Genomic DNA, 24,699 nt, shown 5'->3' on the forward strand with positions numbered 1-24,699 from the left:
GAGATGGGGAGCGGGAGCTGGAGGGAGGCGGTGGGCAGGGGCCGCCCCGCTGCCTGATGGCGTCTCTGGCCTCCCGTTTCCGTGGGAACGGGGTCTGCCGGTCGGCGGGGCCCTCCGGCCGCTCCGCGGCAGCCGGTGAGTTCGCCGGCGTTTGCCTGAGCCTTGTGTAACGAGTCCTGCCGCCTTCTCCCTCTCCTGGCTTTTCCCGCAGGAGCAGCCCAGTCGAGCCCGTCTTCTTCCGACAGGATCGGTGGGTTAAGAACATGAGTCTCTACAATTTGGACCGCTTTCGCTTTGAGAGGAAGATAAAAAACGCGGAGCAGGAAACTCTGTCTCCTTCGGCAGCCCAGGTGCAGGCAGCTAATTCTGATGCCGCGGGTGGTGCTGGAGGAGAGGAGGATGAAGGTACAGATGACAGCAGCAGGCCAGATACTCCAGCTTCGGGTGTGATGGAGATAACCGGTGAGTCAGGTGTTTTGCATCTAACGTAAGAACAGTGTAAGTATTTCAATACATAGGTAATCGTTGTCTTTTGGCTTTGGGTTTTTTTTTATTTTGCTTGTTAAGATACAGAAGTATCTTTATTTCTGGTGGTGCTTGCTCTAATTCATCCTGTGCATTTATGGTCACATGGGAAACTAGATAACCAAAACTGTAATCATTTTTTGTCAGATGAGTGGGCAACTGACAGTTTGAGTGTTTAAAGTATGTTAAGCTTTCCTGTTTAGTATTTTTAGTCATATTTTACACCAATATAATATCTCAAGGTCTTCAAAGAAAAAAGCAAAATCTAGTGTTTGATAAATGCAACACTACATAGACTTAACTCTTCTGTTAGATGCAATGTGCAATATCAGATAAAACTGAGAAAGAAGACACTTTATTTTACTTTGGGCCTGGCTTTGTAAGGGGCTGAGAAGCCTGCTGTTGATTTTCATAGGCTGATCATGCTTGTCCCCTTTTCTGGCAGTAGCTTGTGGTTTTCATGGAAATATGGAATACTTACTTGTGTAGTAATCGGTTGATTTGGCCGATATACTGGACATGTGCTGTTCCTGTTTGGATTCATTGGTCAGTACTAATAAGTGACACTAACTGCTGTCAGCTGCATAATCACATTCACCAGTAGCTTTTCTGTTCCTGAAGGAATAGGAGTGAAAGAACAAAAATTATTTGTTGGTGATTATTTCATACATTTTGGATATTTCATATAACTTCTGATACATATGTCAAGATACCAGTGTTACTGGAGAGATCAGACAGACTTTGACTATGCACTATCCTGGCAAAGGACCAACAGTATCAGTTGATGTTTTTTAGCTACATTTGTTTTGCATACAGCCTTCCCATGGTGCAAGGCAGTTAGCATAGTACCTTTATCTATGCGATAACAGAGAACCTTTCATGTACAAGGAAGAGTTCCTCACTTAAAGGTAAGCTATATCAGTGTTATAGTAGATTGGCAGGTACTGTTCCATGGATTCTGGTTTTTTTGCTGGTTGACTTTTCAGTTGACTGCAGTGCTCTCATTGTTACATTAGTAAATATTAATCAGTGCTTTATGTTTTAAGAAATCTTGGCTTGACAGTTGCCAGCCTGGAATGAAGTAGTCTGTCCGCTAGCAGGGAGGATGTTTTGGGTGGCAGGGAGAAGTTAAGCAGCAAGCAGTCCTTAGTTGTGGCTTCTGCATGTGTGTGTTTTGTGGTGGATTGCGTGAAAAAGCCAGCACTCTGAGGAAGTGCACTTGGAACAGGTGTCAACTTCCTCTTTGTGGTAAGTCACTGTCTTGTGCAGTGTAGGAGTTACTGAATGCAGGTACACTGCTTGAACTGTGAGCGCAGATGTGAAGTAAGGGATGGTGCTGCTTATTTTGTGGCTTGATTTGTCTTAGTGATTGACTTAATTTTCCTTTTTTATGTAATGTAATCTGCCTATGGACCATTGGCAGACCATAACAACCAAGGCAAACAAACTTTGAAGCTGCTTGGTTTTCAAAATACTGATGATCTCCCTTGGATTATTGTCCAGGGGTAGAACTGAGAAAGAGAAGGGGTGTAATATACAATGCAGAGGCAGAGATATAAGGTAGTAAAGGGAAAGATGAAGGCCACCCTAAAGGAGCAGCTGTTGCAGAATCATAGAATATTAGGGGTTGGAAGGGACCTCCAGAGATCATCGAGTCCAACCCTGTTGTGGAAGGCTAAGTAGTTGTGATGAAAACTAGTGGGAGATGATGGTAGCTACCAGTAAAATAGAGAAGAATAGAAATTCAGCAAAATTACAGCAAGTGGTGGACATGGACACAGATGCTGGTATAGAACTGGGGTGCTAATTAACAATTAAAATTGAGATGTAAATACCAGTGCTTTGCATTTACATAATGCTTCATCTTTCACAGACACTGTGTTTAAAGAAGATGGAGTGGTTTGGTGACTTACTTGCACATCATTTTTATGTAACCTTTCTAAAGGAATTAATTAACCATTTTAAAAATCAAATAACATTTCTGCATCTATAGAAGTTGAAAAAATAAAACGCTCAGATTTTGCCTGTAGGATACAAGACATTTAAAGTATAGAAGAGGAAATAAGATTGATCAGCAAATGTTTGTTTTATAATTAGCAACAGGAAGACAGAAATTTTCTGCTTTGGGTCGAATGAAAAGGAAAGCTATTTGTTTTTTTCCTGATATTATAATGGAAAAGGTACAGAGGTGACCAGTTTATGGCACTGCGTTCTGTCTCTACTGCTAAAAACGTAAGTCAAAGCATTGAATTCTTTTGTACAAGAAGCAGTTTACACCAAGTTAACTGAAAATAATTTGCCCTCCTGCTCAATATATCATGCAAAGGCAACAATTACTCGTACTTCTGAAGACAAAAAGAGTGGATTCACAAAATACTGGTACATAAAACCAGGGAGGCATGAGGAGAGTGTTCATTATTTCAATTATGCAAAAAATAGCTGCTGGCTTTATTTTGTCCTATTTCATTTGGTATCATGCAGTCCTTCTGTGTATGTAAAAATAAATTTAAAATCAAACTTTGTCCTCCAGGAGCACAAATGGTTCACTATAATTTTGTAGGGATTTATTGGGGTATCTCTTTTGTCACATGTCCTGAAATATGCATCTAAAAAAAAGATACAATTTAAAAAATTTCATTGATCTTGGGGGAAAAAATAGTGAGATGATGGCTGTTGTGTCATGAAATACCATTATCTTTTTTAGCTCATTTTTTGTTTTGTTTTCCCCAAACAAACTAATACTGGTAGATTGTTTTGCACCCAGGGCATGTTTGTATGTAATGCTTCTTACTGCTTTGTATTGAACATGCATACCTCTTGCTTGAATAAGTCATTTGCAGTATGGTGGCTGGAAGAATTGATTCTGTTTATACACTTGTCTATGTTCAAAATTATGCAGGCTTGCAGTGAATCTGCAGCCAAGCTGTAGGGGGTAATTCTGAACATCACTTAGCTGAGGTGTAGAAACCAACAATGGCGGCAGTTACCAGATTATATCTGAAAGATAGGTCTCTACTGAGTTACAAAAAAGCACTGGAGTGGCTTATCACATTTTTTCTGTAAAACGTAGTATTATTTACTAAATAATACATTTGTGCTTTATTAGTCTATTAAGAAAATAGTGAAACCATCTTCTTAATTTTCATTTGGATATTTTAAATTATGTAAATCGCCTAGTATACCAAGATAATGAGATTACTCCAGTTAATGAAATGGGAAAGAACTGTATTAGAACTATACAAATTAGAATTATTGCAATAATGAATTCCAAAATGAGATTTGTATTCAAAAAGCATGCTTAGAAAGCTTTAACAATGAATATAAATGAAAGTTGTAGATTAAACTACTATACATAATCCCATTATTAATGGTTGATTTTGGTGATACTCTCTCTACGTTTAAAGCGTATAACAACAAGCTTACAACATTCAGAGTCACGTCATTCACTTGCAGTAGGACTGCATTGTGTGTGTTCTCATCTGCTGTAATTTTCTTTATGATAATCTGAGGAAGTTATGTCTTCTGCTTATGTCACACATGACACAAGTATTTCTGGAAAAAAGTAATGACTGCAGCACCTAGCAAACCTAGGATTCGTGGGAAGATAGGTTGAAGTAATAATCCTTTTAAAATGGTCTCTTTATGAAGCATCTTAGAGTAACACTGGTATTTAGGATTGTTTTAGCAAATGAAAGAGACTTGACTTTGGAAATGGAATATTAATTAGTTTGTAGACTTGAGCAGTATGCATTTGATACTGCTTTCCAAAACTAGGTGGAAATTGGTTTCTGTTTGAAAGTGTTTCTTGTGCAACATTAGTAGATGTAGTAAGCCTCCAAGTATCCCCTCAGTTTTATTTTTACTTGGGAGAGAAGAGGCTGGCTTTCTCTGAGTGTGAGGTATGGTTTGTGTAGGAGATTGTATTTAGAATTACAGGACAATGTATGATGGTTGTCACTAAGTATATGCTTCCCAAAATACTAGTGAAATTATTTAAAAATAAAAAGTCAAAGTGAAATTTTTGCAAGACCAGTTGCAGCTGTGCATTTAGTGACTAAACAAAATATTTGTGCTAACATTACAAAAAAAGTTGCATTTGAGTACCTTCAGCCATAACTTAATGCTGTCTCTGTATAACCATAGAATCTGGTTGTTCTCACGAAGTCTCTCTGAATGACAGCAAAAATCAGTTATTCTTGGGTTTTTTTTGTTGTTTAAAAACAAGTGATACGTCTGTGTCGTCTTCTTTTTGGTCTTAGAGTCAAACATTGGTTCTTATGATTGCAGCCATTCTTTAATAGTCCTATTTAATTGCCTATACTCAGGAAATTTTGCTCCCAATGATTACATGCTGTGGCAGTAACTGCTTAATCTGTTACTGCTCTACGAGTTTATAATTTGCTCTAAATATGAGGGTTCCTTATTATATGATTTATGCTCTTTCCTCCTGTCCTCAGTAATAAGGAAACCTGTGCAATAGGTAGAGGAGGAGTAGAAGGAAATGCTGCTTTTATTTCTGAGAGAGAGAGAATGCTTTAATCCATGCAGCTCAGCATTTCATAGGTGCAGGAGTTAGGAGTTGTCATGAAGATTGGACAGGGATTGCTAAAAGTAAAATGAGAAGTCACCAAGTAAAACAGTAAATGCTCTTTTTATTTATGTCAAAACCTCTTCAAAGGTTTGTATTGTAAGGTATAAAATAATCTTTAAGCTTCTGTTATTTTTGTAACCTTGGTTTATAAAAAGAAAATTCAGTAAGGCAGCTTCTTAGCAGAGCTGTTGTGAGTACCTGTCACTTGTTTGTCATGCCATTTGCAGGAGCTGTATGCTTGGAATATAGTCTAATCTACAAGGTAAGAAGTCATGAAAACTGACTTGATCAATTCTGTTAATTCAATAAAGGTGTGAACTTCTCATGTTTCTTATAGACCTGTTTTGATATTTCCATTTACATATTTTTATGAATCTCATGTTTCTGTCCATTTGTGATAGCCTTTGATTGGCTAGCCCAGCTTTATAAACTTCGGGATTTTTCTACTTTATTTTTCTTTGCTGCAGAGGAATTGCTCAATAAATTTGCCTGCATATTTATGTTTAAATCTAATAAAAATGTTTTATACATTCCCAAGAGTGTCTCTTGCTTTTCTCCTGTGTTCGTCTTAAAACTTAACTGTTTTCAGATAAAGTAAAGCAACTGTGTCAAGGACAGCACATCTCCTTCTGAGCATGGATAGATAGAACATGTTGGTCCTGGTTGCAGGGAGGCCTACTTTGGGAAAGTATGTTACTGCTTCAGAACTACTCATTCTTAGGCCTTCCTAAGCTTGTTTGTGTATGGACTTTGCAAGATAATGAAGTTACTTTATAAAGTGAGGGTTTTGCCTCTTCTTAAACTCATTATCATAATCCTCCATCATGTTTTGAAAGTCACAAAAAAGGTCTAGATTTTTATGATAATTAAAATTGAGGTTTTTATCACAGATGAAGGAATTAGGCACCATGTAGCACATTTCTGGATTTGATTGTCAGGTTAGTTTATTCTAGCCTCTCATGTGTTTAGTCTCTGTTGCTAAATCGGGTTTGAAAACTGTTGTTGTGCTCTATAGTAACTTGACTCAGCAAGTTTTAGCGTTAGTTAACAGAGGCAGAAGAAACTGCTTTTATTTCCAGCAGAATTTACGTTTCCAGAGTTAGCAGCTGAGAAGGCACCACTGGTGTTTTGGTTGTAGGCACATGAGTTTTAAGAAACAATTTATGTGCTAGAGGGGAGAGGGTGCCCATGATGCTGTGTGTGCGTTATAAGAATGCAAAATGCTTTTTTTTATGAGGACTCATACTGACAGTTGTATCATTAAAACTCAACTCTTCTAGGAATTTTGTAGCTGGTTGTCCCGTGTGACTGACCTTGCCTGTGTAATTGCTTTGGTCTGTCTCTTTATTCATGATTCAAAGCTCCTTGTAGGAAAGTAGTGTGGAGCTTTTTCACCTATCCACCGCCCCAGTTCAGAGTGTATTTCTGTCTACCATCTTTCACTGAGGCTGTCTGTCATAGCTGTCTGTCTCCAATTTTGGCATCTCTTTTACCTGTTCTGTCTTGCTCTGGTGTTCTCACCCATCTTTTTACAACGTAAATCAGACACTGTCAACAGTGGGGAACACCTGTTTCTTCAGTACCGGCCACATAGGTGGGATTTGTTGTGTCATGTCATGAGGTAAAAGGTGCATCTTTGCACAGAGGCAAAGTGGTGAGTGGGGAGTCAAAATAACCTGAGTAGGTGAATGGCCTCTGCCCTGGCTTCTCCCAGAGCTGTCAGAGGAGGGCCTTCAGCCCTGTGAGGTATCACCATGAGTCACTAGCAAGGCTGTTGGGAATACTGTTTGGAGTGAGGAGGGGTTGCTGCATTTGGGAGTAGGGCACTTACTATGAATATGCAAGTAAGTGCTTTTGAGGTTAATACAGAATTTGCTGTGGGTTGCTTAAAGGGAGGGATCAGAGAAGTTTGAGGAGCAACAAGTGTGGGGAAAACGGATAAGGGGATGACAGGAGTTGGTCAGTATACTTGTCTGGCCATTCTCTGTGATCACCATAGTCAATCCTGTCTCTTTGTTAAGACCTCTCCTAGCTGCTTTCGTGGTTGAGAGGAGTCTGTTCTGTGTGTACAGGGGGTCTAAGTGCCAGCTGCTGGAGTGAGGACTAGGGGTCACAGGGGTCCATGTGTCTGGGGTGCCAGCAGCTGGAGGGACCTAAGTGAGTGGAAAATCAAGTCACAGCCAGTGCAGGCTGTGGAGGTCGGAGTGCCTGTGGTGCCACCCTCCTGCCCAGCCCCTGCAAAAAAAGTGGAGGTACCAGGGGACAAGCCAGCAAACTGCTGTTGCAGCCTGGGAAGCTGGTGAGGGACCAGAGGGTTTGAGTCACCCATTTATGCATGGGGCAGCTTGTAATGAGGGGATCCAGTGCAGCCCACAGAGTTAGAGGGTGGAGAGGTATGTGGCGTGTGTGTCTGCGAGCCTGTGCAAGGGCGACTGCCAACAGCCCGAGCACAGTGTGGGCCCTAGGTGCCAGCAAGCGAAGAGGTTGAGGCTCTGTCCTGTCCTGGGTGGGCTGGGTTGGGTGTAAGGCCAGTGACTGGGTGGGTCCCTGTTGTGTGTATCAATGTGTGTGTTTGCTGCTGGTAGACCTTTGTCCTGATCAGCCAGGAGGGGAGCAGGAGATGGCCATTTTTTGTGTGCCTCTGGTTCTGGAGCAGAGAAGTAGGTGTGGGCTGGGTAGAGAATTGGCAGATGGGAGGTTTTTGTGTGCCTCTGGTTCTGGAGCAGAGAAGGAGGTGTGGGCTGGATAGACAATTGGCAGATGGGAGGGTTTTGAGTGCCTCTGGTTCTGGAGCAGAGAAGGAGGTGTGGGCTGGATAGACAATTGGCAGATGGGAGGGTTTTGAGTGCCTCTGGTTCTGGAGCAGAGAAGGAGGTGTGGGCTGGATAGACAATTGGCAGATGGGAGGGTTTTGAGTGCCTCTGGTTCTGGAGCAGAGAAGGAGGTGTGGGCTGGATAGACAATTGGCAGATGGGAGGGTTTTGAGTGCCTCTGGTTCTGGAGCAGAGAAGGAGGTGTGGGCTGGATAGACAATTGGCAGATGGGAGGGTTTTGAGTGCCTCTGGTTCTGGAGCAGAGAAGGAGGTGTGGGCTGGATAGACAATTGGCAGATGGGAGGGTTTTGAGTGCCTCTGGTTCTGGAGCAGAGAAGGAGGTGTGGGCTGGATAGACAATTGGCAGATGGGAGGGTTTTGAGTGCCTCTGGTTCTGGAGCAGAGAAGGAGGTGTGGGCTGGATAGACAATTGGCAGATGGGAGGGTTTTGAGTGCCTCTGGTTCTGGAGCAGAGAAGTAGGTGTGGGCTGGATAGACAATTGGCAGATGGGAGGTAAGAAGTATAAAAATGCCAGATTATAGAGGTTTTTAGATGGAAATGAAAATTAGTTTTCTGCTGAAACAGGGCAATTCTTTGTCACTTACTTCCTGACAGACTGTAATGTTCTTTTTTGAAGTAAAAGCTGAGGAGATGGCAATTACATGCTCTTCCTTCTTGCTTCTCTGTTTCTGAACTGGTGAACTAGTGAGTGGTTCAAAGTGTACTTTTTATTTTCAGTAGGATTTTCCTATGTTGTAGCTGAGGTCATCTGAAGACTTAGAGCTTCAACTGTTGCTTTTTTGAACTGTCAATGAACCCGTATTTGCATTTCCTTACGGATCTTGAAGAAGTTTGAGTTACATTCACTTCCGTCCCTTTAACCAGTGTTAAGCTCTGTTTTGAAGTTTTCTTCTGTGTCAGTAGTGCACTATGTCACATTTGGTACCATATTTCTTTAGTTAATTGGGTACGTTTCCCTTTGAAAGCTGGTATCACCTGGTAGTTTCCAATGTCAGCTAATTGTGTCTAGTTTTAGGATTTATCTTGCTTTCCATCAAATGCAACCACAGTGAGTTATTTTAAATTTATTTCTGCAACACTACCTTTCATGGAGCAAATGCTTTCTGTGGCTGTCATGTTCTCTGTTCCACATGCTCTTCCTCTCTTCAGTCATATGCTTCTGGGGTTCATAATTTGTCTGGTCTTAAACAAAATTACTCTGTTTACCAACTGTTCTGCGTTTAACAGTTCTTTCCAACACTGGCTGTAAAGACAGTAAAGTGATAGAAAGGAATGAAGTCTTGCATGCATATGACTACTGACCTAGGTAAGGCTTATTGTACCTCTCACAAAATGCCTCGAGTGCTTTTATTCAATTACTGACAGGAAATAGCACACTTAGAGGTGGCAATTGTGTCCAAGTATTTAGTTCTGTTTAATACAGGTAGAAGAGGTAGAAGCTGCACATTTAAGTCCACATGTACCAACTAAAAATTGGTTTTTTTTTCCTTAGGGTTTTGTAAAAACAGTAGCAGAACAGTTACAGCCTCCATAGGCAATGGATTGAACCATGTTTTACCTTGCCCAGGCTTATATGGAAGCATAAGAGTTTTAGTTAGAACCATCTGGAAATACACAATATATGCAGTTAGAGCATATTATGCTATAGCTGCATTTCGTACTGTGCTGAAAGAGAGTGACAGGGTAAAGTCTAATAAAACTTAAGGGTTTTTATTTTATTTTAGTGTTCTAATCTCTTCTCCACTTCAGGTTCAAGACCTATTTTGTATATCAGCTTTTGTGCAGATTTCCTTGAGTTATTCCCCAATATCAGCTACACCTGAAACCTAGTCATGCATTATTCATTAGTAATTCAGGAATTATGTAAACAGACTGGCTGCTTATACTTCTGGTTGTCCTACAAGCACATTCAGAACTGAAAGGTTAATACGTGCTAGTGCATGCTTAGTGGATCAATTTTGCAAGTGTCACTGAAGTGACATCTCCAGATTATAAATAGATTCTTTATATACTGATTATTTTTATATAACACAAAGCATCCTTCCATATGCAAAGTTTCTTGTTAAGAATCACCTGGAGCATACTGTAGAAAAGACTGGCTAAATAGGTTATATATCTGTAGGAGTTGCAACTTACTTGTCAAGTTCCTAGGTGTATAGCTTTCTAATTTTCTGCAGGTTAATACTGATGTTCCCTTTTTGAAAAGCTGTCAAGACAAGCAGATCATAAATCAGGCATCAGATACACCATGTTTCTAACCATGTCCTGATCAGCCTGGAAGTAGTTCAGAGGATTTTGCTGCTTATTCATTTTTCCAAAAATAAAAATGTATCTATAAGTAGTTATTAACCTAAAATACATGATATGGTAAGCTTTATGGTATAAAAAAATTTTTGTTTGATGTAAGAGGGCTGGGTGTCTTTTACGAGGTAAGTTACCACTTTAAGGAGTACGGCTTACAGGGATTTTCCATACATAAGAATGTGAGCTTTTTTGAAATGGCTGCTGTGTTTGAGGGAGAAATCACAGCTATCTGATTCTCTAAGTACAGATACATATTTGAGGTCCTAAGTCATTGTCTCCTCTTGCACAGGATATTCTGAAATCCCAGAAACTCCTGAAGCCAAGAGAACAAGGAAACGATCCTACTTCAAGCGTCGAAGAGGGATACAGTTCCTAGATGTGTCCTCAGACAGTGAAGATGAAGGACCAAGAAACTTCAGTGCTGTAAAAGGAAATAAGGCTCCAAAGAGAGATGTGATTTTAATGTAAGCTTTCTGTAATGTTTATGCAACCTGATGTGGTGTTCTAAATTGAAACACTGAATTAAAAATCAGAGGCTAGGGTCTGGTTTACTGCTTTGGGATTTACCTGCCCCTAACTAAACTTTACTGGATTTCCAGGGAAGAAGAATCCAGCTCCTAAGCCATTTTCTTAGAGAAGACATGGGGGAGAAATTCTGTGAACTTGAATGATACATGTGATCTTCATTATGCATGTTTGTGCCTTTGACCCTCTGAAACACTTTTAATTGCACTTAAATCTTAATCATAAAAAATAGTTTAAAATTATGTCAGAGTTGATTTTAGTTTGTTTTAGTGGACAGGAAAGCAGGTAGAGCTTCGGAGTGTAGTATGAGAGTTCTTGAGCTGAAGTTAAGTATTAGTTGGTGTGTTTGCTGTGCTTCATGAAGCCTTTTTTTTAGTGATTTGAAAATTTATACTTTTTAATAAGCTGGGAAGGAATAGTGTTTAGGAGTCATTTGCATGGGTGCTAAAAAGGAAGCGTTAAGAGTTGACAGATGCGTCACACAGCCAGTTGAAATGGTTTAAACAAAGCCCTGCTATTTATTACATGCTAGTTATGTGTCTGTGTGACCAAAATGTGGTAATTGTGCCCGTTAAATATTCTTGTGCTAAGGAAAACAAGATGGCTTAATTTGCCTTTTTAATAGTCTGGCTGACCTAATCTGTAGAAAACGTCTATTGCAATAGCAACCTTATCAGGTGTCGCCTCTTGTTGGATTTTCAGTCCTTAGGCAGAGCATGGAGTTATTTGAGCTTGTCAGCAGAGATGAAATAATGCATTTCCTTGCTACTATTATCTGAAATTATTCAACTTTTTTTTAATGCATCTTCTTTTAAGTTCCAACCTAAGGCAGAGACTTAGTAAGAAAAAAAGAAATTTAGTAGTCAGCAGAGTGAATTCCTGTTTCTGTCTATGGTTTAAGTTGTAGATTGTGCAGGGATGCAGAGGTGGCAGGCTGGTTGCATGCACCAAATTGGCTTGTGTAATTACACTGCTTCTGGGATCAAACCTTGTAAGCTGTGCAGCTTGTAAGCTGTGCAACTTCCAGAGCCACAACCTGCTGTTTCTATCCTGTATTTTGATTACTGGGCAGCAGAATGGCTTTTACTGGGACTGATTGAACATAAGCTACATCCTCTTGTACTCTTCATTATTTCTCTGTAGCCAGCTCTCTGGTCTTTGGTTCAGAGCAGAAAGGAAGTGTGCCACAAGCTTCACTACCAGAGTCACTATCTGGAATCTGTTTGGAATAAAGGGGAACTCTTAACACAAAGTTTTATGGGTTGGAGTCATACTCATTTAGCAGTTACATTAATGTTCCTTTGTGCTTGATAAAAGTATTATAATAGAGGACAATATTTATGATGTGTGCAACTCTGGCTTTGTTGACAATATCTAGATGTTCATCCCCAATAGGAAAGGATACAGTAATTGCAGTGTTAGCATTTTCATTTTGATTGATTTTTCTTATTCTTTTTTAAACACACTTTATAAAGACACTTTTTTCTTCACCAAGGCAAAAAGGTCCAAAATACGCTAATAGAATTTTAATATGCCACTTCGCTAAGAGATTTTTTTAAGTGGATGCTGGAATCACCTTCTGAAGCTTGCAACTAGATGCTTGGTGGATCAAATAGGAATTTCAGTTATGTTTTGTTTTGTTTTTTACTCTAAAAGGCACAACCAGATAGTCCATGTGGCTGTGTGTGCCTTTTGAATGGGATAGGGAGAAATGGATTACTTGAAGAACAGTTGTCTTAAAATAGTGTGTATCTTCTCCATAAGTGGCATGCTACTAGTTTTTTCAGAATTGTAGTCCAGTCTCCCTGATGAAACTACTAAAGAAAGATACAGTGAAGAAAAACAGGTTTTATTTTTAGTCTTTTAGCTAAATCTGTGTAAAGGCCTGCAGGAAAACCTTTCTCATGGTGAAGTCCCCATGAAATGGCAAAACTCCATACAGTCCAATTAATTTTTACTGAAGAAAAGAGATGTTAATGTGTTTAAGGAGGACAGTAGGATGGGAGACAGTCTTATCTGTGCAGCTGAATAGTGTGAAAAATATATAAGGATTGCTTTTCCTGCAGGTTAGCTCTAATAGTGAATCTTCCAGTAAATGTAGGACTTTGCTTTTTTCAGAACCACATCTCTATCTCTTGGACAAATAAATATTAGCAAGACTGAGATGGTCTGATAAAATTCAGGTGGCTGAAATTTACATTAAATATATTAAGGTGGTTGTTGTTCAAATTGACATGTAACCTTTTATAGCACAATAGGAGTCTAAGTCATGGTATTTCCCGTCTGTTCCTCCTTTCTTCCTTCCTTCGCTAAGTTGAAATGTATTTACTGCAAACAGAATATTGTACTTAGTAATATGTGCTTAATTTTGTCCTAAAGAGGAGGTATTGCTTTGAGTGCAGGTTGATTCAGTATTACTGAATGCATCTGAACATACTTTGTGTGATCCTGTTGGTTATGTTTTGGTAGAGTAAAACATTCAAAAGCAAAAATAATTACTATTTTTTTTTGTCCTCCCTGGTATGTTGTAGCTCTGAACAGTCTGATGACGATGATGAACAGACTGAAGATAAACTACCCCAGTTGGCGTATGCAAATGGAGGGGATCAACAGCCAGCTATGAAGAACGGTGTAGAGGAAGACATCAGAGACACAAAGCTGCAAACACTGAAGGAACTTTTCCCTCAGAGAAGCGATGAAGAATTACTACAAGTAATAATGCTCTTGGTTCTTTTGGTTTATTTTGACAACTATTTTGTAGACAGTATTCCTAAGCCTTTGACGTGCTAATTCTTATTCGCAAAAGGATGTATCAAAGTAGTGTGTTCTAGGGGAACTACAGCCATGGAACATTTCCACGTATACATACACAGACACTTATGTGTATATGTAAAATTGAAAATATACACACACACATATTTATATACCCTATAGATAACTTTGCAACAATGAACTCCAGTGTACAATTGTTATTTTTTTTACTATGTATTTCTGTTATATTTAGTTAGTTGTAGCTGTCTTGGTTGATAACTGCTGTTTGTTGGAGTGCAGCTAACTGATTAAATACAGAATGAGTGAAATCATTACCATTTTCTTCAGAAGGTGAAACCCTTGCATTTAAGAAATCTAATACTCAAAGCCTCTAGTACTTCCAGTGAGGCAAAAAGAGAGTGGGTTTGAACTTACTGTGATTTATTCCAATTATGCAGACATGGGAACACGAGATAGTCTTGGCCATTGTCCAATGTACAGTACAAATCTCCAGTAACATTATGGTACCTTAGTACAGTAAAGTATCTTCAGTGCAATAAAATGTATTTTTAGCAAGGTTACTTTTCAGTGCTGATAGATAACTGGGTTTTCATTAGGTTTAGTTTTCAAAGCTAAATGTGTTTAAATTAGTCTGAGTTTCCTCGTTGTTGAAATATCATTAAAGAAATACAGAAATTTTACTGGTGCTCTTTGCTGGGTGTTCGTCTTTTTCCAGTGGATCAAGCTATATGTTCAAGCTTTCTACTTTAGGAAGAAGGCATTGCAGATAGTAGTTTTGGAATTCTTCTCCTGGCTGTTGTAATAAAATTTTCGTTGTGGTTCTCCAGACTGTATGAAGTTTCAGTTTTTGACCACATACAATGTATTTAAACCAAAGAGTGAAAACAGATCATCGTAGCTTAGAAACCAGCTAGAAATGACACATGGTGTGTCTGACTGCCCTTTTGTGATTTTGATTGTGTTTTCAGCTACTCATTGATATGTAGTATTATGTGATAGGGTGATATTTATTCTCAAGATAGTGAAGATCGCTTCCATGTTAGCAGAACTCTGTAGTATGTAGAAGCTTTTAAAATTTTTGTCAGCACTTATATATCTACAGCATTTTTGAAGGAAGACAGAAGAATGACAGGTGAATCTATTGTTCCTTCATGAAGGATCTGGAATAGTCTGTTCTGACAAACCCTGCGCAACTGATTAAGGCTATTAAGGAAAAATCCTAAGCCTTTTGAAAAGGAAATTGTGTGTTTGTAGCACACCTGTAAAATGCTGTTTACAAATGTGGACTGATGCTTGGGAATCAGGATTCTTCATACCTTCATTTTTTGTGGTTTGTGTTTTTAGTATTTGTAAGCTTTAGGCCATTTGCTTCTGTTGCACTTATCTCACCTGCAGAAAGCATTCTAAAAGTGTCCACATGCAATTATTTGTAAAAATTACTTATTTTGAGATTACATGTTGATGGAGAAAGAATTCAGGACTGCAAGGAACTTTAGATAGAATGGTTAGAGTTGGAAGGACATATTACAAGTTTCATGTGTGTACTTTCAGGTAACTGAGCAATGTGACAGAGCAGTATACAGGCATTATACAAGTTAAGGAATTATTTTTTTGGATCATCTGGTTTTGTGGTAGTAACATTTAATATTTTTTTGGAAAAAAAAATTGAAGTAAACTTGCATGGTAAGTTTGTGAAGTAGGAAAAAAAGCAATAATAAATGATACTATATTAACAATGTTTTCCTATAGTTTTTTTAAGTGTTTCAGTCTAGCTGCTAGCTAACTTAGCAGGTGACTTTTTCTTTGTAGTTGATAGAATCATCATGCACAATGGATGAAGCAATAGCTGCTGGTTTGAAGTTCAACGATGAAGGTATGTTTAACAAATATACCCAAAACAAACCTTAGAAGCTGTAGCTAATTCATTGAAGTGAGCAAACTTGGTTGGGAGGTATTTAAAAAGTGGTAAAGCATACGCTAAAAGTCATACTTTTTTTTTGTTTCTTGCAGTAACACAAAACTGAAGCTAAAGGCTTTGTAAGGTGAAAGATTAAAAGAGGATGCAGAACAAAATTAAAAAAATAGAACAAAAAAGAGATATTTGTTCTGTGAAGCTCAGCATTGCTTTACCTGTTGGTCCTTAAGTGATTTCTGTTCTTGCTGGTTCCTTCTTTATGTAAAAGTTGAGGCAAATAGTAGTGAGTTAGCAATAGTAGTTCTAAATGTTGTAGGTGAGAAATTTTGTGTTATGGAAAAAATACAGAGAAATATATAGCCACTCAAAACTAGATATTGTTTGTGTTAAGGTCCAGCAGAATTTTATCTTCAGGTTGACTTCAATTACTTGTAATTCTGAAGAAGAACTATTAGTCTTAAACATTAGACAAATTAAACGTCATCCAAGCTGTGACTTTGAACCCTCAGAGCTTATTTAGGGTTTTTTGTCCTGCGTCTGCATTCTCACACTGTTAGCAAAAATACTACCCAACCAACCAAACAAAAAAAAATAATCCAAAAAACCCAATATATGATGTGGGAGTCTGTAGAAGGTGGTAAACATGTAAAAGAGTCATAATTTTTGGTCTTTGGGTTTGTTTCTTGCCATCACATAAGTCAAGGGTTAAATCTCCTTTCTTATGTTAATCTTTTTTGGCTGGGTTACTGGGGTTGGTGGGAGAAGAGCAGAATGTTGTAAATATTAACATCAATATAAAAAGCTGATGCCTTTCATCTGTCTTTATCTGACTGGAGTTAAGTTGTGTATAGTTTTCCTGAGGCATCTTCGTGGTTTGGGTACAACAGAAAAAGCTGCTTATGACCACTCTTGATTATTTTAGTTGTTCCAAGTAGTTCCTGTGTCTTTTCATGCAGTACCCTGTGGACTTGCAAGCAAAATATCTAGGAAGCTCGTGTACCGAGGGAGAACGGTTTTACTCATTTTCTGAAGTAGTTATTTTTTTCCTAGTTCAGTTTCCCTTGTTGTACTTATCATATTTTCAGTGTCTGATTTTTTTAAATTTAATTGGCAAGCTTTAAAACATTGGGCTAATTTTAATGAAGGGTTGCTGTTGTGTTTTTGTTTTCTGGTTGTTTTTATTTTACCCAACCAAACCAACATTTTGAGGTTATCACTGTGTGCATAATCAGATTCTATAGATGGGACTTACTGGATGCTGGCAGTAGAAAACTGAAGCTGGCATATTTTTGAGAGACATACTACTTCTGAGTGCTGCTGCTCATGGAAAAACCCTTCCTGTAAGACTGATTACTTTTCAAAGGTTTGATTAATATTAAAACAATTTAATCAAATATATATCCTTAACATTCGTTGCATTTCACATTGTTTGAACTAAAGTACTTTGGCCCTTCCAACCCCAAAGATTCTCTCATTCTGTGTGATTTCTGGTATGTAGGCCCTGCCTTTTGGCCATCTTCATGTTGATCTAGGAATGCTATTTCACATGCTTCCAATACAAGCCTACAAAAAAAATTTCTTGGCAGCAAAATTCTCACTAATCACAGCTGTTGTATAAAATATTTAGTTAGGACTAAGCTTGCCTGAGAGTGATGGTATAAATCATCTAATTTTGGACACGTTTTTTTAAAATGCAGATATTATTGAACATCTGCTTACCTATGTCAATATATGATGTGCTTTACTTGTTGTCAAGTGTTCACTGTGTGAGAGGGCAGGGACAAGATGCAGTTTTGTGAAGCATGGCTTTGCTAAAAAAGTGTGGCCATTCATTCTCTCAACTGTATGCTCTCTTAGCACAGAAAGGAATAATTGCAAAATAAATGTCTTCAGAAAATTGATTATCTTTTGTCATTTTCATGGTTGGTTTCAGAAGACCACAGGTTGATTTCTAAATCATTCTGTGTTGATAGGTGCCCAAGATGGTTATTCAGATCCTTTGCTACAGTTTAATTGTCTCTAAAGTTACTCATGATCTGGCTTTCTTCAAAGACTATTGAGTGCTCATCCCATGGAGATTTTTAGAAACCTGTATATGGAGTCTGTTTTTTAGGGTAAAGAGATTTGCAGGGTCACTGTTAATATTCAGAGTTACCTATCTTGAATGCAGTTTTAGTTGAGCTTAAGCAGTAATAGCATGAGGCCTCAACGACTTCTAGTGCTTTATCCAACAGCAGCCTGACAGCCCTTAGCTTTAATATCAAGGGAAATGCACGTTTCTCAAACTTAAGCTAGTAGCATTGTTTAAACAAGGTTCTTGGGCAGAAAGCTCAGGGTCTGAATGGTGAAGGAGACCTGCTCCCCCTCCATCAGCAGAGTTTCTGGGTCCTTTGAACTGTGCCTCTTGAATGTATTTATTCTTATATTATCAAAATAGATAGATTTTGAAAAAATCTTATCAGTGTTTTCTGTTATCAGTTGCCAGATCCTTCATTTACAGAAGAATTGCTCATGCTTTACTTATCTGCTTTTGAGATGGTTAAATAATGTTTTTATATATATTATTGTGACATCTGCATTTGACATCAGAGAGAGTAAGTCTAGTAGAAAACTAATTTGAAAGTATTTCCACACAGAATGTCTTTTTGTGCAAACGTGTGTCTGCTTGATTTTCCACAACTGAAACTATTTTGATCATCCAGGTAGTTTTGTGTGTGTGTTTGTTCACTGGTGTCCTTTGGCAGTCTGGGTTGGGAGGGCAGCCAGAGATGCTGCTATCAGACATCAAAACTGCAGGCAGCTAGTCTTTCATAAAAGATTTAACTTGCAGTGCTATTTCAGATCATGGATAGGAATTTTTAGAAAAAATTTATCTGGTAACAATTGCTGCTCCAAGCAAAGCTATTGTGCAGAAATACTGGTAATGTGTTCTTGCCTTCATGAGCTGTGCATGGCAGCAGTCAGAAAATGTACCTGACTGGGCAGGTCTTAATGCTAAGATGATAATCTCTTGATAATCACCAGGGCCCAAAGATGTTCAGAAAGTTCTGACTCGTCTGAACTAGTTAGTAAGTAAAATGGTTACTAGTGATACTTAGTTATCACTGTCACAATGTGCATAGTTTTCTTTCAGGCATCTGGATTTAATGTTGAAAACAATTTTGTGGTAACCTCTCAGGTGTGTACCTGGGCCAGAAATCAGTCATCAGCACTTCCAGATTGGCAGTGATGTACATATTCCAACTCATAATTTGGGTTCAGCCTTGATTAAATAGTAGCTTTCTAAAAGCAGTCAGCTTGAATGAAAACAGGCAGGCATACACCTTTATGCAACTTGTGTGTAAAACACTTGCCAATTATAAAAAACCTGAACCAAACACAGCTATTTCAGTTGTTCTATATGAGACAATTGCTTGATTAATTGTCAAACTACTAAATGAAAGCTAAATAAACACATACTTTAAAAGCAGCTGCTTTGCTTGACGTTTTGATGCATCTGTGGACAAGAAAAAATATGGAGATTGGGAAACATCTTTCGCAGTTAATAAGTGGGCAGTATAGTGTTGGTTTGAATGATCCTCCTCTTTTGGGGTGAATTTAATGAAAGTAATTAATTCTTTTTTCTTTTTTTTTTTTTGTCACAATTCTTTTTAAAGCTGCCTCTCGTAAAAGGAAACTACAAGGCTCTCCCACAAATTGCAAAACCAGAAATGAGCAAGTCACAAAAAAGCCAAAAGCTAATTGTGTAAGTACTGGTTTTGCTCTCTGGGCATTATAGAATAAGTGGAACTACCAGACTTGGTCAGTGACAGCTATGTCAAGACCTTGGTGTGTTTTACCAGAAAATCCTATCAAACTGACATCTTGCCATTTGAATGAGGTTTTTCTACTTTCTTCTCCTTGACAATTCTGAACGGAATTACCTTCTTTGCTCTTTAGTGTTTGTGGATTTGTATCCCAATCGCCTGTTCACTGCTTTCCTGGAAGTGGTTAATGGCAGGTAGCAGCATGTGGGGTGCTGAGTGCTATTCAGTTCTTGCAAACATCAGTGGGAGTTACAGGCTACGGGTCATCTTGCCTCATCAGATCATTCCTTGATTTTCCTCATCAAGTTCAATATATATTTGAAACTATGACTTAGAGAAATCTTTAAAAGGAATGAATTGGTTATGTTTAAAGGAATTACTACTTTGACCTCTGCTGGTAAATAGGAGATATGTAGTGATTCTGGTCCATTCAGGCTGGTATTTGGCAGATCTTATGTGCTGTCGTGGACATCTCAGTGGGCATCCTTGAGAATCACTTTCAGCAGAGAAAGGGAATTCTACAGTAAACTCTGGAGACTGGATGGAGGATGGTGACTACATTTGTGTTGCAGTTTAACCAAACGTTGTCCTTGGTCAGAACAAAATGAAAAAAATGCCTTTTTCTGTGAAAGCAAAAGTAATATTACTCTTAACACTCCCCTACTTCCTAGAGGAGAGCTGTGAATTTTGTGAAGCAAGATTTTCTGGGGTTTGGGTTTCTTCCTCCTTACCAAAGCCCTGGGTTAGGTTAAAAAGGAAACTTTACTGGATTGTTATCCAGCCAGACTAGCAAACAGTGCTTCACTGGACCTGGTTTCATGCAGCAGTTTGATTTCTGTGTGCTACCGTTCCACTACAGTCAAAAGGGGAAGGATTGGGAAAAATCAAACAAACACAGGTTTTTAGCATTCTTAATAGAGATTTGTTGTGAGAAAACTTGCATGGTTTTTTCTAGCGCTTGCCTTTTCTCTGGTTCCTAAATTAATTCTTAAGCTAGCATACCTTGCCAGCTATTGTGCCTACTGTAGCTGTACTCTTAATGATAATATAGGACTATTGAGGAAAGGAACAATGTCTGTTACCTGGAGTGCTTCTGGGTGATCTGATTTGTGCTCTTTCAGCAAATAGCATCATTCAGGGAAGTAAATATTGATTAATCTTGTTGTCATCTCTGCTGTAGATAGATCTATAACCACTCTGCATTCAGAGCTCAGAGAAGAAACTTGCGTAATTTCGCCATGAATGTATAACACAACAGCTTCTGGCACAGAGAAGTTTTGGCACTTGTTTGTAAAAAAAAAACAACAAAAAACTACAAAAAGCCACCCAAAAAACCCCAAACAAGCAAACAAAAAAGTCCCATTTTGCAGACTGGTAGTAGCTGTTAGTGAAGCTATTGTTGATGGAACAAGTTCAGGTGACTCCATGGTGCTTTGACACAGTATTTGTGGATTCTTTTTTTACTTGTAAATCTTCATATAAACACACCAATTGACATGTTTATAGACTGGTGGGTTAAATGCCTGCTTGGTTATCTAAACTAACTGACTACCATCTTCTGCCTTAAATATCATCCAGAATCAGTACTAACTTTTTATTTTAAAGAAATACAAACTAGAAAGTTCTAAATTATTTATATTTTGGTATGTAACTTTGTACTGTGCATGCTTATCAAGTAAATAATGCCAGTCTTTCATGACTGCATACATTTTCTGTGCTGATTAAAGTTCTGGTCTTACTTTGAGTCTTGGCTATGTATGAGGCATCACTTCTGCAACTTAGGTTTGTCTTAAGTGCTTTTGTCATTTAGAGTGGCTCTTGTAAGGCTAAGTAGTATTGATTAGGTTTAATTTGGTTTAGTTGTGGGGTTTCTTTCTGTTTCTCTGCTTGCAATTTGCATTAAATCTAATAGATTTCTTTTTTAAATGTAGCTGGATGAGCTAGAACCCCAAAGACAATGGGAGAGGCAAGAGGTGCTTGTGAAGAAGCTGCAAAAAACATTCCCTGGCTTGGATAAGGAGGTGAGGTCATGTTTCCTGATAGCACATCAGGTTTTGGCTTCTTAAGAAAACTGCAGCTGTAGATAGTCCAACTCAAACAGTCCTTACACCAGCAGCACTCTTGAGAGCCTAGGGTACAAAGGTCTTCACTGTTGCTGCTTTGGGAATGTGAGTTGCCCTGAACTGAGAGCAGTTGAATGTAATGAGGACTATATGGAACTTCTCATCCTACTTTTTGGTCCACTGACAAACCTGGCAGAGTCAAATTTGATTATCTACTATAAAAATGCACAGGGAAATTATCCCTTCCTCTCTCTTACTCTCTTCTTTCCTGAAAGACTTGATATACCATGTGCTTTGTATTAGTTTGGTACCTGACAATACTCAGCAACTAGTCAGGGCCTTTTAATACTGTGCTTTAAATTGTGGGAAGCAAAGCTGGGGAGGCACTTTTAACCAGAGAGGCCAGTGATGGGACAAGGGGTAATGGTGTTAAACTGAAAGAGGAGGGATTTAGGTTAGATATCATCACCATGAGGGTAGTAAGCTGCTGGAATAGACTGCCTAGGGAGGTTGTGGAAGCCCTGTCCCTCAAGGTGTTTTAAGGCCAGCTTGGATGAGGCCTTGTGCAGCCTGGTGGAGTGTGAGGTGTCCCTGCTCATAGAAGGGAGATTGGAACATGATGATCTTTAAGGTCACTCTAACCTTAACTGTTGTATGATTATGTGTGTTCTTATCCTTTTGAAAACTGGGGTGCAGCTCTACATAAACTGAGCATATAAGCATAAGCTGAAGGGTTTTCTCCTTTTGATTTTCTCTATTTTGAATCATCTGGTTTGTTGGGGTTTTCTTTGTCTTGTACAATGCAAATTAAGTGTTGGTACCATAATGTTTTTATGTACAGAAATGTAGTTTTTGCTTATCTTACCACAATGCAGAATTTCTTGTCTTTTGCTAGGAACTGAGAGATGTACTTCAGGAACATAACTGGGTGTTTCATGAAGCACTGGAGGCCCTGAAAGTATTTGCAGATGATGGTGAGAGTAAAGATAGCTTTATATAATCCATTTTTTGGGATAGAAATCTTTTCTAGTGTCCAGCAATGACAGTCCTGGCAGCACTATGCCTAGAAACTTGCACTGATACTTGAAATTATTATTATGGGGAGGATAAAAGGAATCTCAATTTTTCTGTATTTATTAGTGTCATGATTATTTATCTTTTGTTCTGTAAGTTGAGATAAATATCTCTTCCTTGCTAATACAGTTTTACATAAGCAGTTGTAATTACATATGCATATATAATAAAATATATTTTTAAAATGTGTCAATGCTGACACCTGCTACCCTCCTGTTTGTTTATAAATAAGTTTTGGTTTTTAACTGGAACAATTTGAAAATCAGTAATTGCGAGTAACTGCATAGGTGACAAGTGACGAAGGCTATTTTATCCTTTTAAAACATACTCTGGGAGAGAATAATACTAGAAATAGTGTTGAGATTATGCAACCAATGTATAAAGACCAGTGCATTAAACGTGGTAGGGAGCAAGAAACATGATTCCAGGTAAATCTGTCAGTTATAACTTAAATAATAATTAATGAGTTGATTTAAAGTTGTACAGAGCTGTCAGATATGTATGTTATTTGCTGTATTAGCTATTTAAGTATTCTTGGGATAGGACAGTATTCTTAATTGGATCCTTCTTAAGTGGAAAGAGTTATTGGTATGCATGAGGTTGGGTACTTACTGCTTCTCCCCTTGAGAAGATAGACATTGAGGTTGGATTCAATCAGCAGCAAGCTGGGACTGGACAGAAGAGAATGTGTTGCAAGTGCTTTCTTCCGAAGGAAGAAGTAAAACCTGTGCAAGTAATTTCTGAAAATTCCTTGCTCACATGCTGTTAAGTAATCTCTATTTTATTTTAAGACAGTAGAGTTATTTTGGTTGGAAGTACCTCATCCTTTCAGTTTAAGACCTGCTTGTTTTTGTTGTACCACCTCTAATGCTGTCCTGAGATGCATTAAAATGGAAAAATACCTATTCTTCTTTTCGAAAGAAGGCTTGTTTTCTGAAATCAGTAGAATTAATAATATCTTTGTAGTTGAGTGGAGTGGGACCAGTATCTCACTGCCATGATACATCAGAATTCCTAACTACCTGCTCTTACCTCAGTTTCTGTAGCTCACACATAATAGTGTTGATTATCTGTATGTTCAAGTAGTTAGTTAAAACTTTCAACCCTTTGAGCAGTATACACATTAGCATTGCACAATTTATATTCACAGTTGGTACTAATTATATGTTTTAAACAGACTTGTGTGGTGTTTGCTTCTCTTTTATTTTAGTAACACCTGCTGTTGAGTTCTTATTAAAATACTAGAATTGTGTTTTATAGATATGGAAGTTTTACTTGGAAGAACAGTGGGGTTTAACCCTCAACCAGTATGTGTTGACATGTGGTCTTCTGTATTGCACACACAGGTATGGAATTTCCTCTCAAAAGTCAAGCCTCCAATGGGACTGAAGCCTCTGCCAACAGCAGAAGTGATAAGAGTGAAGAGAAGCCGAAGCAGAAATCTAGGAAGGAGCAGAACGGCTTTAAGAAAAATGACAAAGGCAAAGAGAGCATTTGGAGTACCAAAAGAGAAGCTGAAGACTCAGAGGACAAGTCAGCTTCTGAAGATGGTGGTAGCTCCCTTGATGAGGACTACAGCAGCGGCGATGAGTTGGTGGAAGATGGCTACAAAGCCAAAATCCTCAGCTTCCTGCAGGATGCTTCCCCAGGCGAACTGACTTTGATTCCACAGTGTTCTCAGAAAAAGGCTCAGAAGATAATAGCGCTCCGGCCCTTTAACAGCTGGGAATCTCTGGTAGGTCTGCATTCTTCTTTTCCTATCCCCTGCCTGCCTAGAGTCAAGGTGGCTTCAGCCTAGGGAGGCTTAGATGGGTGGCCTTATCCCGATTAGGCTAAAATGCTATGTTCCTCCTAAGCCAATAGCATTTCAAATAGTGTCATATGACCTGATTTTGAATGAATTAAGGGGTGATTTTCCTGCAAAACTCAAGCTGATTGGCTGACATTACTGTCACTCACTCTGTAGCATAGAAAGTTGGTTGATTTCTCTGCAGAAGAAGAAATTAGAGCTTTCACTTGGGAAGGAGGTACTTGCTAGCCTGCTCTGAGCTCTTGTAGCTGAAACCCATGCAGGAGACAAGAACGTGGCAGGACCTTTACTGCAGGCACTTGAATAGCAGCAGCAGCAGCAGCAGCTTCCAGGGTAGCTCCATGATTGAAGATGCCAGCATGGATATTTTCAGTTTCATACAAGCAACAGTCGTCACTGGTTTTTTTGGTCTTTTTTCTTTAATCTACTGCAGCTTAGTTTCTAGCATGGTTTTGCTAGCTGAGCATTGCAGCCATTTT

The 24,699-nt window shown here is 38.6% G+C and overlaps 1 protein-coding gene across 1 annotated transcript in view; it reads left to right on the plus strand.

Annotated features, from left to right (window-relative positions):
* The first annotated feature begins 263 nt into the window (after positions 1-263).
* Positions 264-24,699, plus strand: part of SMARCAD1 (SWI/SNF-related, matrix-associated actin-dependent regulator of chromatin, subfamily a, containing DEAD/H box 1) — a 44,482-nt gene continuing 20,046 nt past the window's right edge. Inside the window, exons 1-8 of the mRNA XM_010001357.1 lie at positions 264-462; positions 10,545-10,719; positions 13,312-13,492; positions 15,362-15,425; positions 19,124-19,212; positions 21,205-21,294; positions 22,232-22,316; positions 23,757-24,145. Coding sequence (XP_009999659.1) covers positions 264-462; positions 10,545-10,719; positions 13,312-13,492; positions 15,362-15,425; positions 19,124-19,212; positions 21,205-21,294; positions 22,232-22,316; positions 23,757-24,145 — 1,272 coding nt within the window. The remainder of the gene's footprint in view (positions 463-10,544; positions 10,720-13,311; positions 13,493-15,361; positions 15,426-19,123; positions 19,213-21,204; positions 21,295-22,231; positions 22,317-23,756; positions 24,146-24,699) is intronic.

The sequence above is a fragment of the Chaetura pelagica genome, unplaced genomic scaffold (assembly GCF_000747805.2).
Source record: "Chaetura pelagica isolate M959 unplaced genomic scaffold, ChaPel_1.0 scaffold220, whole genome shotgun sequence".
Classification (NCBI taxonomy): Eukaryota; Metazoa; Chordata; class Aves; order Apodiformes; family Apodidae; genus Chaetura; species Chaetura pelagica.